This window comes from Bombyx mandarina, chromosome 03 (assembly GCF_030267445.1).
Source record: "Bombyx mandarina strain Sakado chromosome 03, ASM3026744v2".
Classification (NCBI taxonomy): Eukaryota; Metazoa; Arthropoda; class Insecta; order Lepidoptera; family Bombycidae; genus Bombyx; species Bombyx mandarina.
Window position 1 is genome coordinate 12264282 of NC_143210.1, and position 17211 is coordinate 12281492.

A 17211-nucleotide genomic window follows, 5' to 3' on the forward strand; every position below is an offset into this window, starting at 1 on the left:
TGGTACTTACCCGTGCAGACTCACAAGAGGTCCTACCACCAGTAGACTTATTTTACATAAAGTTGATGTGATAATTTAAAACAGTTGTTTAGAAGATGTAGTTATCCATGTGGGTGCAGGTGATGGCGGTGGGCATATCGGTGGAGTTCTGCTCGCACCTGGTGCACTCGTTCAGCGTGTCGGCGGGGCGCGGGCGCGGGGAGCGCGCGGCGGACGCGCTGCTGCGCATGGGCTCGTCCGTGCTGTCCGGCATCACGCTCACCAAGTTCGGCGGCATCATCGTGCTCGCCACGGCCAAGAGCCAGATCTTCCAGGTCACGCCTCTCGATTTGCCGTCTCTAAAAATAATCGATAGAATCAAGAGAATCCCCGTATTGCTCATAGAGATGAAACGGATATCCGGTAACTATCTCGCATCCGGCCATGTTTTCACTATCCGGCCGGAGACCGGATAGTCTATCAGTATCCAGTCGGATTTCGGATAGTAAAACTTAAGAAAATCTCATGGTTATACAAAAGGCAAATAATATCACAATAGGTTAAGGACAACTTTTATTTTTATAATCGCACGTCTGAAGTAATTGTTTGTTTAATTAGTTTGTTTAATACTCAAAATTAACAAGTGGCAAATTGTGGTGAATAAATACCAAATCGTCGTCGCGATCTCCGTTACGTACGACAATACCTACCCGAACGCGCACGAATATTTCCGAAACGGCTGAATATTCGGTATCCCGGTATCCGGCTAAACCACCATCCGTTTCATCTCTGATTGCTTAAATAATTACTCACCTTGATACATGTGATACATAAAAAAGAATGTGTGTGTGTATGCATGTGTTGTTAAGCTTAAATTATCTCCCGTAGTTAGCTTTTTGAATCAATAGTCTTATGGCTTTTAGGTTTTAAAATAAAATTGCAAATTGTTGCGGGCGAAGTTGCGTGCTGTTATTATATATCCTTTCGTAATACTATTTACACGTGCTGCTTCTTCAGCACATTAACAGTATTGCAAAAGGATATAACACTTTCCCCTTTTAGACGGAGATTTATCCTTAAAAGAAAACGCGAAGTAAAATAAATAAAAAATAAATAAATATTTACTAACAATCACGCCGCGTTAACTGGTCCCGTGTTAAGTTCGTAAAGAACTTGTGTTACAGGCACCAGATAACGGAAATAAATGTAAGATTTTTATTATAAACATACACATATTTAATATACATCCATAACCCTGGAAAATACATTTTATATTTATCATACAAATATCTTCCCTTGGCGGGATTCGAACCCGCGACCCCCTTGTGTAGTGACCATGTCACTTACCACTACACCAGACGGCCGTTTAAAAGAGAACCGAAAATAGATTTAAGGAAATGTTTGTACTGTTTGTTCAGCACATTAACAGTATTACGAAAGGATACAACAGCGCGCAGCCAGTTCTGATTTAAATATTATAATAATTTATTTAATATAAGTTAATATTCTTGATTTTGATACATTTATATGGCTATGTCCTTTTTACCCATTCTAGTGGTCATTCTAGTGGTCATTCTAGTGGTCATTCTAGATTGGTCATACTAGATTCACCAGGCGAGAAGGCTATGTCCTTAGTGATTCAGTGTACCTTGATACCAAATATCATTATTTGATCGGAAATTTTTCCCTGTAGCTGTACAAAGATATCGAAATTCATATACTTTGTAATTAATAAACTTTTTTGTGTGTAATAAATATAAATGGTTTTGGCAAGTGATAATTATCGTTGCAGGTGTTCTACTTCCGGATGTACCTCGGGATTGTGCTGTTCGGTGCGGCCCACGGACTCGTGTTCCTGCCGGTTATGCTCAGCTATATCGGTAAGTCATATCAATATCGATACGCATAAAGCATTGACAAACATAGACAACTCGAAAGAGGCATCGATCTATTTGTACCACGACATACGGTGCTCATTTACGCACAGCTGAGCCTAAAGCTCGTAGCTAAAATACTTAACTAATAATTTGTATAAAATAATTTATTCATATACAATATTAATTTTGCATAAATATTTTTATTATAACTGGCTAGTGATTTAATGTAATTTAGTTAACGACATAAAAGCATAATGCACAAAAATATATTAAAATATAAAGCCCATTTATAAGTTAATTTACTGTTAGCCTCACGAGAATGTCAGTTTCGTTTAGAACATCGTCACGTTGGGCGCTTGAGGTCTAGTTAAGTCTTTTAGTGTTGAGTTTATTTTCAAATATATTTTGCAAAAATCACTAAAGGTTATTTGAAAAAGGGTACCTTTAAAAAAACTAACCTAAAAAAAAACCCTAATATAATTTTAAATGGTTAATTATAAATGTTATGGAGTAATTAAAAACAAAATAGGACGATACCTGACACCCTTAATCAAACTGCGCAATAGTCGGTATTCCTACGCTCCGCACTTTATACGCAATTCAGAATCGATATATCGACGGTTCGCACTCAAATGATTAATATATATACTAGGATACTGTGTACTAGGAACTAGGGGCTTTGTCTTGGAAACCCGTGCTGAGTCACATTGCTAATGTTATCAGTAGCTGCAATTGTTTCAATTTACGGGTTTTATGATTTTACGATATTATTCACTTTTACAATAAACATAACAGAAACTTGTTACAAGATTCATTGTCACCGAGATGGACAGATGATCTGACCCATGCCAAGCGCTTACCGGCCTCCGTAGACACGGGGGGGTGCATACCACTTCCCACCTTGGCACACAAGACTTAAAGTCCCTATTGCATTATTACAAACACAATACGGCTGAACACAACACAAATGTGGTATGATTATTGAGTCCTTATCTCACAAGCATTAAGGCTCATGTTGTTTAGTATAAAAACAATCACACATCAAGTTTAGAACACAATGAACCTCTTCATGACTGTGCATGCTCTCTGTTTATATTTTGCACACTTGTTTTATTTTTATTTTATTTCGCCTGTATATTGGACCTTTTATTTTTGTTTCTTCATTACAACATTTTCATGATTTATTCGTAATTCGTTTGCATATTGTATTTGCTACATTCATTATGTACTTGATCTGATTTTTTTGTTAGTATTTTATTTCGATACATTGTTCATATCGAGGAGTGAAAGGGATATTTATTTGGTTTAAGCGACATTTATCTTTGTAATTAGTGGTCCGTTTTATTTTATACTAGCGACCTACCCTCGCTTCGCTTCGGAAACTGTAATTTATTATTGATTTCTCCACTATTTAATGAATGTTATTATACATATAAACCTTCCTCTTCAATCACTCTATCTATTAAAAAAAACCGCATCAAGATCCGTTGCGTAGTTTTAAAGATTTAAGCATATATAGGGACAGAGAAAGCGACTTTGTTTTATACTATGTAGTGATAAGTATCAACGGTTCGATGTTTTTAATTTGGAAAATTAAATGGCTCTCTTTTAAAGTTGCAAAAATTTAGCTTAAACCACATAGGTTTTCACTCCTCGATATTTTTTAGTTCGGGTTCATGTTACGCGTCAGTGCCGATCTGTTTCTAGCAATTTGGCGCGATTTAAATGCGAGTACACACTGAGCTATGCACGTACAATATTCACTTGAGCTTACATCACTTAAATGTTTAAGACGTCATAAATGAATTTCCAACGAACATATTTATTCATTATATTTATAACTAACTTATTAAAATTTATTGTTATATACATACATACATATTTTGTTATAATTTCGCTTGATTTTCGCCTATTACTAACAAAAGTTGTGAAGGAAAATTTTAATTTAAGCTACATTTCATATGTATTTTTAAGTATACTTAATTTGTTTTTGTATTCGACTATATGCTTAGAATTTGCCGTAGTTTGGGATTATTATTTTTTGTCTTTTTTCGATATCTGTCGAGAGGTACAGATAGACGGCAAACTCAAAGCAAATAATTAACATGTCGTGTTTGATTCGTGTATTCGTATTACTGTCGTTTTGTGTATCAGTATGCTGTTTTTTACATCAAATATTTCAAATATACATTCCCTGTTAGTTTATTGTGCAAATTGAATACAACAGACAGAGTGATGGAATAACTTAAAAAGCTAGCGGGCTGCCTTGAATTTATGTCAAATAAATTAAGTACTCTTATTGGTGAAAAAAAAAACAAAGTCCTGTGAGTTCGCGCAGCCTGGCCCGTCCTTTCTATTCACTCGTCACTCACTAGTCTGTGTCTAGACTCTCGGCACTGCTTACTGTGAGATGGAATGTGAGCTTGTCTACCCATTGAACGTGCCAAAATGTTCATTAGAAATCAGAGTTGATAGTAAAAAAAGCATAGACAACAATAACAAACGATAGACTTTTAACAGTGGAATTGCATTACAAAAACTACAAGTGTTTACGAGGTTGAGTGTTTTAAGGTAAGCATCGATTAGATTAGGTTGTTTTTACGTTGAAAATTTTTATTTAACTTTATCCTATCAGCGGTAGGTGGGGCCGCATGAACATGACTTCTCCATATTCTAATCTGATAAAAATGAAGTGAAACTTCTTTTACGGTGTGCAGTATTGTGGTTTTCTTGATTTTTCATTCTCAAATCAAATTTCAATTGCAATAAGAAATGCTGTGCTTATTCTTTCTCTCTTGCTATGGTCGAGCTGTTCGCGAGATGTTCTATCGGTTTTCTCACTCTCGCTTTTCCTAAATTGTATCTTTTCTCTCTAGCCGTAACGAATCTGTAGCGAGTTAAATTTGACTCTCAATGCGCCTAAAGAAGTTTCCCTTCAATAAACTTTGGGTATGCCAGGAGACAAGAGACAAGACAAAGACATTTTTATTGTAGTACATTAGTTGTTCAGATGTTCTCACGGACTACTTGGTGTTCGTGGATCACCGGACCATTTAAGCATCATAATGTGAGCGCCGCCCCCCTCGAGACATTAACTGCAAACTTAAACGGGACATACCCATCTGGGGGAGAGGGAGGGTCGCAACACTACCTTTTTTTTGCTTATATGGGTGGACGAGCTCTTAGCCCACCTGGTGTTAAGTGGTTATTGGAGCCCATAGACATCTACAACGTAAATTCCGCCACCCATCTTGAGATATGAGTTCTAAGGTCTCAGTATAGTTACAACGGCTGCCCCGCACTTCAAACCGAAACGCATTACTGTTTCATGGCAAAAATAGGCGGGGCGGTGGTACCTACCTCACACAAGAGGGTAGGACTAGTAATTACACAAATTATAATTTTGCGGGTTTGATTTTTATTACACGGTGTTATTCCTTCACGGTGGAAGTCAATCGTGAAGATTTCTTAAGTACGTATCTCAATACAAATAATTGGTACCCGCCTGTGGGATTCGAACACCGTTGCATCGCTACATACGAATGCACCGAACGTTTTATCCTTTAGGCCACGACGACTACCGACCTACCGCCAGTAATGAGCCCACAGAACCGATAGCCGTGAGCACGGGATCCGCATTTGTCGATACTATTGTTGTTGGGAAAGTTGAAGCGAGGTAGATGACGATGTTCGCAGGTTCGCCGGTTAACAAACAGAAGCTGGCCAACCAGAGGCGGCGCGGCAACGAGACGACGGTCGCCGAAAGTTCGCTCACACGAGTAAGACACGGCCACCCCACATATTACAGAGAGTACACGTTCGACTCGATACCCTCGTGAGCTTGCACGGACGATGTTTAGCTGAGATGCGCGGAGGCTGCGTAAACGTGAGCTAGGAAACTGTTTGTCTACTCTAAGTACTGTTGTTAGACATTATAATGGCAGAAAAAAATCTAGTTCACTCAGTCTGCCTATATAAGACGATAAGTAAATACATAAAATGTTTTATATACATTTTTAGAAGAGCAAAAAAACTTTAAGAACTTTAAGTATTAACAAATGAACATATTTACAGTAATAGTTAATTCCCATTAGTTTCGTCACATTTAAGATCTAAGAACCTTAAAAATGTGTCTGCCCGTACGACCGATATAACAGATTTTGGATTCAATAGATGTTTGACGCGCGGAAAGTATTTAGTGTCACTTGCAAGCCGCCCCCGTCTCGTTTGAGTTCGTTTACCCGGCACGACAGCTTTGTGTTACATTGCGCACTATCCATGAATACATAAAAAAACGAATGTCGAATGTTTTTAGTGCTAGCTAACGTTTACACGGAAGTATTTGATTGTACCCTAACAACCTAGGGAATTATATTTGCAAATAAAAATGCTCAGCTAAACATTGTATAATACAATTTCGTCACGCAAACAACGCGTCCATGTATGCTGTACAATATTAAAACAAGTCACATATTAAATGTTTCAATTAGTATTTTTCTATCCGTACACACGTGCGCAGTATTATTTTATTCCTGAGTGTTTTTATTTTTAGAGAAATGCTACTTGAAATGCTACTTACTGTTACGGCCTTGTTTTCGTATTTTGTTTTTTAATTTATATTTCGTTAAATATTTTTGTGACTTTGAGAGCAACGTTCAGGTCAGGATATATTTTCTTTGATTTAGTTGTTATTAAATGTATAATGCTTCAATATTCATTTTGTAGAAATAAACGATGGATCCGTTTTATGTACAGCTATGCACTGTAATGTTAAAATAATATTATATGTAAAATTAAACCATTTGAGTCTTTCTTTTTGTTTTGCTTGTAGTAAATAATATATAATAATTTTAATATTATATTAACACAGTTTTACCTAACGAAGGTCACAAAAATATTTATCAGGGAGAGCGGTTTTATTTTATTTTTTTACCTTTTTCTTTGTATTAAGTTAACAACACAATATGTTATTTTATAATACACTTCCAACAAACTGGTTTCTAAACTGTTTTATGGTACATGGTATAAAACTGCGTATTTACATTAAAGTAATAAATGTTTTTTTTTTCTATAATTAATATGCATGCCGTTTATTTTTTTTAATGAAGAAATTTTACTATTTATTTTCTTTTTTTTTTTTTTTTTTGCTGTCAACTATAATAATTATAATTTATTATTGATATTTGTCGGTGACGTGTCGCTATCTGCTTCCGCCGTAATGTTCTTATACGTTTCAAAAGAAATTATTAAATAATAACGTTTAAGGCATCGAATATTGGTGGTTGTTCTGATGCAATATCGTGGTTGACAACATTTAAACAAATGATCAAATATTAATTCTGAAGTCTCAAATTTTTTATTTATTTTCATTTGTATATATTACAATTTAAATTATGAAATACACATTTTACATTATATAACAGTAAAATGGTAAATGAATTGACTAATTAAATTATTATTATTATTTAGAAGCTTTTGGAGCAACTATTATTATTGAACGTTCAGAGAAAATGTTTTATTAGTAATAAAAAACGAAGTCGCTCACTGCAATGTTACTTATTAAAAACGAGAACTTTGATAGATTTTTTTTATGAGTTCAAAGGGTTGTTAGCACTTCGGAGAATATTTATATGTGTGCAAAATATAAACTATTTGCACTAATAATTTAATACATTAATAATTTATAATACATGTTTAACCTGTTTTTCACTTAATTTATGAAATTAGTTTGAATATTATTTATTAAGAAATGTGAACGAAATTGAGATTTACAAGCTAAATGATTTTGAGACTTATCAGTATGCATTAAAGTAGGCTTTACGTAGCTGACCATCCACCACCGTTTTCTACTGTAAATGTAAAACAGTTACATAAATACTAAATAAATTAAATTTAACAAAGACAATCTTCTCTCTGGAGCATGTTTTTTCTTGGTAATGGGTTGGAAAATGAAACACAAAGCAATAAATGGTGTATGGTCAATTTTTTCATTTCACGTTACCCTCCTTATTTATCATGCACATTCTGTTAATTTATATTTTTAAATAAAATAGACTAACTAACGTTGTTGGTGGCCCTTAAATGGCTTTGTGTTCTGACTTGTAAATTATGCAAAAATAAGATGGTTCGATATAGTCAGAGCATTATTGAATTAAAATGTATTAAGTTAAATGCAAATTCAAATTAATTAGAAATTCCATTAGCAAGCGTTTAAGGGTGAAATACTAATTCGGTGTTGGTTGAAGGGCTCCTTGATTTAATGAAATTAAAATATATACATAAAACGGAGCTGTCTGTCTTTACAGGTACATCTGTAAAACGTCACCGAAATTGAGAAATGTGTTTTTATTTTATGTATTATTTACACGATCTGTATTATAATATTATGTGATTAATGAGAAGAGATTTTTTTTATATTATATACTATAGTTTGTTAACTTCACGCGTTCCTAATGTCATGTTTTACATAAAAATTATAAAGAACAGTTTTGTTTGTAATATCAAGTTTACAAAACAGGAATCTCCTACTTAATCGTAGTACTTAATTTAGAGAATGTATTGGTCCAAAGGTTATGGCTTAAATGTACCGACCGACACTTAATTTTGTCATAGGTTTAAATAAATTGGGCTTTTTATGTATTTTTTTGGTTTTATTTTCATTTTTTAGCACCTATGCACGTTTAGCACACGTTAGTGTTGCCAAGTTGCAAACAGCATGACCGTCTTGCCATGCATGAATGTTACTTTTTTGGAACTTTTTGTTTTTTTTTTGTTATGAAAAGTTTTAAATAAGTAACAGAATGAGATGAAATCATAATCATTATTCATGTTGCACTTGTAAGTCTTGTTGCAAAGGTCCAATGTACAAAAATAATAAATTTTGTCAATTTTCTTTTTAATGCATATTATGACAGGAGCTTCTCAGTCCGAATCAAAACAACGTAAGAAAACATTTTTATTTCAGAAACCACATTAGAAATAGACCACAGTATTGATTATAAAACAGCAAGAATCATAGAGTTGACATTAAAAATGTTTATATTATTATTTATATTTTTTTTTACCAAGTGTGAAATTGTCACTAGCAAGTGTTTCAACATATTATTATTGTAACGTGTTAATAAAGATGTGAAGATTTTGTTTATTCCTTAAGTCAGAGATGTAGTTGTAGTGAATACTCTCTCACAGCTTAATAAATCATATAAATATTAAATGTTAATTTATTTCACACTTGATACAAAAAATTGTTTAAAACTACAATCGCACCAAGAACGCCTAACACTGGTGTTTATTGTTCCAGTTACGCTTTTCCACTAAGTTACCTCGTTGTCTAATCGAAGAGTACAAGTCTCTTTATCTTGCCGCGTTGATGGTTAGGGTTGCCAGATTACGGAAACGAGTTTTTTGGTAGATTTTTATTAGTGGTCTTAATAGTGCCTCTTTATTTAGCTATGCTCTAATTGAAATAGATTTGAGAACTTTATAATATTGTGTTCTTAGTAGCAGCGTCCATTATTATTCTTTAGCTCGAATTATGAAAATTTCGTTCATATAAAAACATTTTAAATGAAACAACCCTAATACAGTGTAATTATCGTAATAAAGATATCGTTTTATCATAAAAGTACTCGTGAATTGTTGTAATCAATACGCATCGTAGGAAATTTGAAGTGCACGATAATTAAGTGCAAGTTCTTGAAAACATTTGTCATAAGTGTCATAACACGATCAGTATTAAATACGTAATTTTATTTTAAATTATTTATTCGTTGGTTGTAAACTGCTAACCTAAAGCGAGCAGAGAATTATTCGTTTGCTTCTTTTAATAATTAAACATTTCGTGAACTGCAATAGAACGCGAAGTTGCCACCGCGACGTTTCGGCGACATCATTAATGTCGTTGGCCGGTTAACGCTTGAATTTTGTGACGTTGCGTGCTTATTTAAAAAAAGGGTGCGTGTACTTATGTATTCGCGTAAAAAGTTATACTTTTTTTTTATTAAATTTATTTCTTTTTTTTATTTAAATTTTAATTAATTTGAAAAAAAATCGATCAAACAACATCCTCAAACACGCATATTGCACATCCCTTATCTTGACATCGTATAAATTCGGTAATTCTCGGTACGGTTCGGAAAGTTCACCTGCGGCTATATTCAGACTCGCCAAGTTACGTCGGTCGTATTGTAATGAGCGATTTAGTGGGCAACTTCATTCTGTTAATTTTGTGTCACGGTGCGCGCGCATCGTAAAATTTCACTCTCATGAATTTCTCATAAAGCGCCTACAGAAGTATAACTTCAATAAAATAAATAAAATGAAATTAGGGTGTGTCTTATGGGTGCGTTCGCGTTGCCATTTACTCCATTGAACTAACCGTGGTGTATTTTCGAGAATGACCCCTCCCCGCGTCGAAACCGTTGTAACTCCATCGATAACAGCCCGCATACATACCTACATCCATAGTTGTTGTATTCTAATCGAACATTGTACATTCCAAATTTCATTCGATTTCATACGTTTTGTACAGTTTTGCATGTTAGTTTTTTTCTTGTGAATAGTTAAATTACGATTCAATGGTTCACCCTTAATATACATAGATTAGCTTTGTATAATATTAAAATAGACACACTGTTCGAAAATGGAGGTTTTGTAATTTTTTTTTTTTTTTTAATTAAAGGTAAAGTAAGTTCAGCTATGCTACTTTTAGGCAATAGTATAATTTCGTTTCCTTATATCGTTGCTTAAGTAAAAATGGACAGATAGATTGTAATGTTTTGAACAGGCATAACCCGTCGCCGGGGACGCTGGCGAGTGTCCCGGAGCGGCCCCACCTACGGCAGTCTGAGCACGGCCGCCGAGCCGCACCCCTCGAGCAGCGCCCTCACCGATGAAATGTAGCACCCCTGTGTGTGTGTGTGTGTGACCAACTTTGACGTGTATTAATTACGAAATCTACAGCATTTTACAGTTTTTACTGGTGGTAGGACCTCTTGTGAGTCCGCGCGGGTAGGTGCCACCACCCCGCCTATTTCTGCCGTGAAGCAGTAATGCGTTTCGGTTTGAAGGGCAGGGCAGCCGTTGTAACTGTACTGAGACCTAAGAACTTATGTCTCAAGGTGGGTGGCGCATTTACGTTGTAGATGTCTATGAGCTCCAGTAACCACTTAACACCAGCTGGGCTGTGAGCTCTTCCACCCATCTAAGCAATAAAAAAAAATGTATTGTTAAATCGCACTAATGAGCCAAAGGTAACATGACCCGTGATCGAATCTGAACTGTATTACGACAAGGATCCAGGCTTTTTTTTCCTACCTAAGCTGACGGTCTTGAGAAAACATATCAGCGTCACCGGGCAAGTAGGTGAGCTCACGGAGCTCAAACCTGACGTTGTTCCTAACACTGGCCCTAGCAAGAGCCGTGCTTCGCAGAATCTACCACCGGATCGGAAACGCGACCCACTGAGAAGATCCGGGGAGAAACTCAGTGGGCGACCCAGGTATGCTTGTCGTAGTCTTCTATAGAAGCGTCTTTCCTAAGCAAGACGTTAATAAGACGCAGAAAGAAGGCGCAGAACCTATCCTAAATACCCTAATACCCTAAATGATCACAGTTATAACACCTAGCCATATACGTTGTCCACGGCATAATCGAAATGATAGATACACGTCATTAACCCTGAATAATGAAAAAATGTATAATTATTATTATACAAGGCAAATTTTGCGGTACCACTGAAACAACACAACGCCAGGTGGACTACGAGCACGTTTGATATTCTAAAAATACTGAAATCATTCCGTTAACTTTAATATTATGTTTATTATTTTATATTATTATCATAAACATACGATAGAAAACATATTACGAACCTCCAACGATTATAATTTTATCAAAATTGATGTTCCCATTTAAATAAAAAAAATGTATTATTAATAAATAAATTTGAACACATTTTTAAGGGATGGGTTGATCATTTTTTCCAAAATTTAATGGTGCTTGTGTATGTGCGCAATGTGTGCAATTCGTTCTGCAGATCTCGTAAGAGGCGAAATAATGCATTATGTGATTGATTGTATGCAATCGAGGACTATTCAAAGTTTTAGATTTTCATAAATTTAAGGTAACTTCAAATTGTCTTTTTTCTGATATTGTGAATTATATACCTAAACGTGTACTTAGACTTTGCTTTGTGCTAATACTTAAGTATTCTCATTTATTTGCTCACAACTAAAAACAAAAATTAACAAATAAACAGCTCTGGTAACATTATTCAGAGTAACAAACTCAAAAATGATATATTTAAAATGTTTAATAAATTTTATTTGATTGTTATTATTAACTTTTAATATATTTGATATGTATATAATGATATATTATTCTTAATATAGAATTAAACTAAAAAAATGAGTGATATTTTCTGAAAATGTCATGCTAAATTAAAAATAATTTGAGCTTGTCAGAGATACAAACATTAATATTATGAATAATATTATTTTCTTCGACGATATGATAGGCATATAAGATATAAAATTATATGTATTCAACTATAAAGTATTAATTTAAGAAGCTAATGTTTTATTAAAACCAAAGAGAACTCTGTTCTTGCATAGAGTATTGTGTTATTTTTTATTAGTTTCATTTCTAGATCAATTATGTAAAATGTGTATATTTGAAATTTAATTATGTAATGTAGGGAGTTTTTTCTACTTGCGATAGAGTGGTATATTTCAGCAATATGCAACGGTAACACCGATTTGTATATTTTTGTCACAAAGCAAATATGCGTTTGCTTTGTAGGACACTCAAGTGTTCAAATGGAAATGAAATTACTAGCACGCGTCTCAAAGGGACAATGGCGTTCATATCGAGGTAGCAAGGTAACTTTTGGAGTTTCATACCAGCAGGCCTAATACCAGCTTATTTATATATTTACGCCAACAAAAAAATTGTTAACTAAATTTGATATTGCAGTACGATTTAGCTTTAGCTGAGTCGGTGATAATTTGTTTTCTCTCCAATTAATATTTTTAATGACTAATATTTTAATGTACTTATAAGTCTAAATGATTAAATAGTCAAAGTATTAGAAACTTGTAGTTATTTATTGTTCAATTTATTTGGATTAATATTATTTTAAACTATGTTCAATTATATTTTATAGGTAGTAACGTTTTCAGTTTTCCTGGGATGCGGCGTGGGCGTGTGTAGTAGCGTGAGGCGTATTTATTAATCAAGAATGCGGGTAGTCGTTCTGTCGGTGATGTTGTAAACGAAATATGTGGCTGTGCTTAGTTTTGGTCTGTATTAATGTCTGCGATGTTCTTCTTTGGATAAGGTTTGAAACGATAGTCTAAGGATGTATTTATGTACCTTGCGCTATGTTCAGTGTATCGTTTCGCTAAGATATAAAGCTATAACATTTTTTTGGTACTATAGCATTTTTAAAAGGTAATATGATAAATCTGCTTGAGTTGTATAGAGTTGGGGAGATTACGCAAGCGGGGCATGATAGATGATGAATAGGTCCCTGTCATTTTTAGAACAATGAAATTATGACAATGAATCTGAATATAGCTGCAGTAATTTTAGCGCTGAATTTTTTTGATACGATAAAAAATTTAACTGTAATAAAATTAGTGTTTACGCTTTCTTATTGGTGGCTGCACAAATTCAGACTCCGTCGTACTATTTCAATTTTCAATGTACTGTATGCAGTAATAATCTATTTATGCAAATGATGAGATGTGGTGCTTAAAAGAGACTAACTTGTCCAGCGTTCTGCTCGTAGACGTGGGTTTCACTTTCTATAGACAACCGCCCTATTCACCCCTCGGCAATTCTCGGCGACGGAGGTCATGGCGAACCACAATTCAGACGGCGATTATAACTGCCTTCTTCACCCCTCGGCAAATCTCGGCGACGGAGGTCATGGCGAACCACAATTCAGACTGCGATTGTTTAATAGTTCGCTTTTAAACATGCGAGACTACTGTTACACTTTTGTACTACGTCATCTTTTGGCGGCAATTTTAATAATGTCACAGATAATATATTATTATGTAGCGGTCTCAAATAAGAATTTATAGTAATCCTTTGCAATCTCGTACCACATCAGTGAATAGTTACGATTCGATTGGATTCGTCTACGTTCGGTTTCTATGAAAACGGCACTAATTGATCGTTTAAGGAAATTTAAAACATACTTAATTTTTAAAACGACCGTTAAAAAGTATTAAGTGGATTTTGCGTATACTTTTTAAATAATGGTTTAACTATTTAAAACTATGTTTTATTAGATTTGTTCGGATATTTAAAGAGATAGAACAGATAATTTGAGGTTCCTTGCGGAATTCGTATTCAAGTGTAGATATATCATATAGGTATGCCTATTATATTCTCCTTGAAAATTTTGCAAATTCTGCTTTCATCGATTTATTTCGATTATAATATGGACAGGTGGTGAGTTCATTATATTAAAACCGTAGCTTAATTATTAGAAGAAAACAAAAACTATTAGTGATGATCTAGTACAGTCGAACAACGAAAATCTCTTTGTGAGTTGAGTTCGATGAGTTAGAATACATTTTTGTAGCTTTGTAATATACGATCTTCCTTAAAATGTGTTTGAACAGTGATAAAATGCTCCGAAATTAGGAGTTTCTCTTCTAGAATTGATAGTATATTATAGTTGATAGGTTCCGAATATACTATTTGCTAGAAAGTACACTATGTGCACGCCGAACCCGACTAAAAGCTAGATCAACGAAGTGGACAGCTGGTAATTTAAATATTACCTCCATGGAGTTTACGCTTTGTAACAAATGTGTAGGTACTTACGAAAAGTATAAAATATATCAGCTAACGTAAATAATTTTAATTGATGTCGGTATTGGAAAGATTTGTAGCATTTTCCCATATTTCCTTATAAATTTATACAATTCGAATCAAATCAAATAGATTTTTATTTAAGTAGGTCTTGACCGGGGCTTTTGAATCATCATGACTTTAGCACCGATTCTGAAAATAACTTCAGGGAAACGGCAAGAAACTTACGGCTTACTCTTTAAACAAATATACATATTTACGGAAAATAAAATAAAATATAATTAAATCAGTATATTAGTAGAGATAACTTGAACCAGAGGAAACAAGTCTGCACTACCGAGCACCGGACAAGGATCTGTACTGTTGCTGTGTGAAGCAGAAATACAAACATACATCAATATTGAGAAAAGTGATTTTTTTTGTTTACCAAATTACTAAAAGCCTCGGAGCTATTCTGGTTTCACCGGGTGTCTAGGCGAGCTCACGGGGCTCAGCCTGAGAGACTTTGAGCCCACTGAGTTTCTCGCCGGATCTTCTTAGTGGGTCGCGTTTCCGATCCGGTGGTAGATTCTGCGAAGCACTGCTCTTACTAGGGCCAGTGTTAGCAACACTCCCGGTTTGAGCCCCGTGAGCTCACCTACTAGCTCGGTGAATCTAGAATAACCCCTTGAGGTTACTAGAACTTAAAAAAAAGAGTATTTGTTAACAGAAGCCCCAACAGGAGCAGTGCTTCGCTGAATCTACCATCGGGTCGGAATCGAAGACCCGTTGAGAAGATTCGGCGAGAAACTCAGTCGATAGGAAACGTGACGTATAAATATATGTAATAGATTAAATAAGAATAATATTTTCTGATAAATTTGCTATAATAAGACCTATGTATGTATATGATCCAGAAATCTGGATATAACACTTAAATGTTATAATGCAAAATTCTCAAATCAAATATTACACTATTCCAAGCATGCATTGGAGTTAAATAATAATTATTAAAATTCTTATAATTAAGGTAATGTAAGCACAACGTCAATTGTTATCGTAAAAGTGATTTGTATTTTAAATGTTTTACAGAATATAATTCCAATTAAGTAACATTGACAGCTATTTATTATATTTAATAAATTATTATATAAAAAATAAATATGAGAATAATATTAGTGTTGTTCGTGATATGTGTGATGATTTTAATAAATGTGAGATTGTGATTGGTTTGTTTTTTTTTCTTCTTCCAGAAACTTTAATTTCATGATAGTGCTTACTAAGTGTACTATGTAGAAGTTTGTAAAGATTTAACAATTTTTTTAATTGTTTTTTTATTGCTTAGACGGGTGGACGAGTTCACGGCCCACCTGGTGTTAAGTGGTTACCGGAGCCCATAGACATCTACAACGTAAATGCCGCTACCCACCTAAATAAAAAAAAATCAGCAAATCTTTGATAACAAGGCACAAGATTATCTGCTTTTCGTGCGATTTTTAGGTTACATATCAATGATGTTTGGTTAATTGATTCTTTGATGAAAAAATTGTACCTGTATGCGGGATTTGGATACATATTCCCGTCATTTAGTACGAATACACCGGGCATCTAATTTTTAAGGTAAGGCGGCTTTTAGTCCAAGTGAAGCATGATATGTCGGTCATCAGATTATCCCTCGGAGTGCATGCAGCGTTGCTGGAAAGCCGATCAAAATATGTGTACAAAATAGCGTAAGTATGCACGTACTTGCTTCGTAAAAACATTTAGCGTTAGTGATCTTGGAATGCGGTATGGATTTAAAGAACAATGGGATGTATTAATCCTGTTAGTGCCATGTAGGTCACCGGTGACCTACATGGCACTAAAAGGTCACCGGTGACCTACATAGCGCACTGAATTACTTATGTTGATTTCTATTACTAAACGCCTGGTTTTTTTTTATTGCTTAGTTGGGTGGACGAGCTCACAGTCCACTTGGAGTTAAGTGGTTACCGGAGCCCATAGACATTTACAACGTAAATGCGCCACCCACCTTGAGATTTAAGTTCTAAGTTCTCAGTATAGTTACAACGGCTACCCTACCCTTCAAACTGAAACGCATTACTGCTTCACGGCAGAAATAGGCGGGGTGGTGGTACCTACCCGTGAGGACTCATAAGAGGTATTACCACCAGTAATTACACAAATTATAATTTTGCGGGTTTGATTTTTATTACACGATGTTATTACTTCACCGTGGAAGTCAATCGTGAACTTTTGTTGAGTACGTATTTCCTTAGAAAAATTGGTACCCGCCTGAGATTCGAACACCGGTGCATCGCTCAACACGAATGCATCGGACGTCTCATCCTTTAGGCAACGACGACTTAACGCTGGCATAGCCTCTAAAGGCTACCAGCTTAGGTAGGAGATGAAAAAAAAAGCTGAACATATTACTGGCAGTCATGTTGCTTGCAGGAGTACATATTCATTTGAGTATAATCTTACGTTTCTAGCAGAAGCGTTCACTTCGTGATGTCCATGGGCTCTTGTAAGATTTTAGCAGGTT

The 17211-nt window shown here is 34.8% G+C and overlaps 1 protein-coding gene across 11 annotated transcripts in view; it reads left to right on the forward strand.

The window, feature by feature from the left end:
• Npc1a (Niemann-Pick type C-1a) overlaps nt 1-12485 on the forward strand; it is a 63590-nt gene extending 51105 nt beyond the window's left edge. For 3 of the 11 annotated variants that reach the window (XM_028173516.2, XM_028173510.2, XM_028173513.2), the window contains 3 exons: nt 120-314; nt 1772-1859; nt 5553-8495. In XM_028173516.2, coding sequence (XP_028029317.2) covers nt 120-314; nt 1772-1859; nt 5553-5695 — 426 coding nt within the window. In that variant the 3' untranslated portion in view covers nt 5696-8495. Of the gene's footprint in view, nt 1-119; nt 315-1771; nt 1860-5552; nt 8496-8770; nt 8798-10641 lie in introns of those variants that run through there. The other 8 variants (XM_089737658.1, XM_028173514.2, XM_089737647.1 and 5 more) reach the window with 5 other exon arrangements.
• Nucleotides 12486-17211: the final 4726 nt, after the last annotated feature.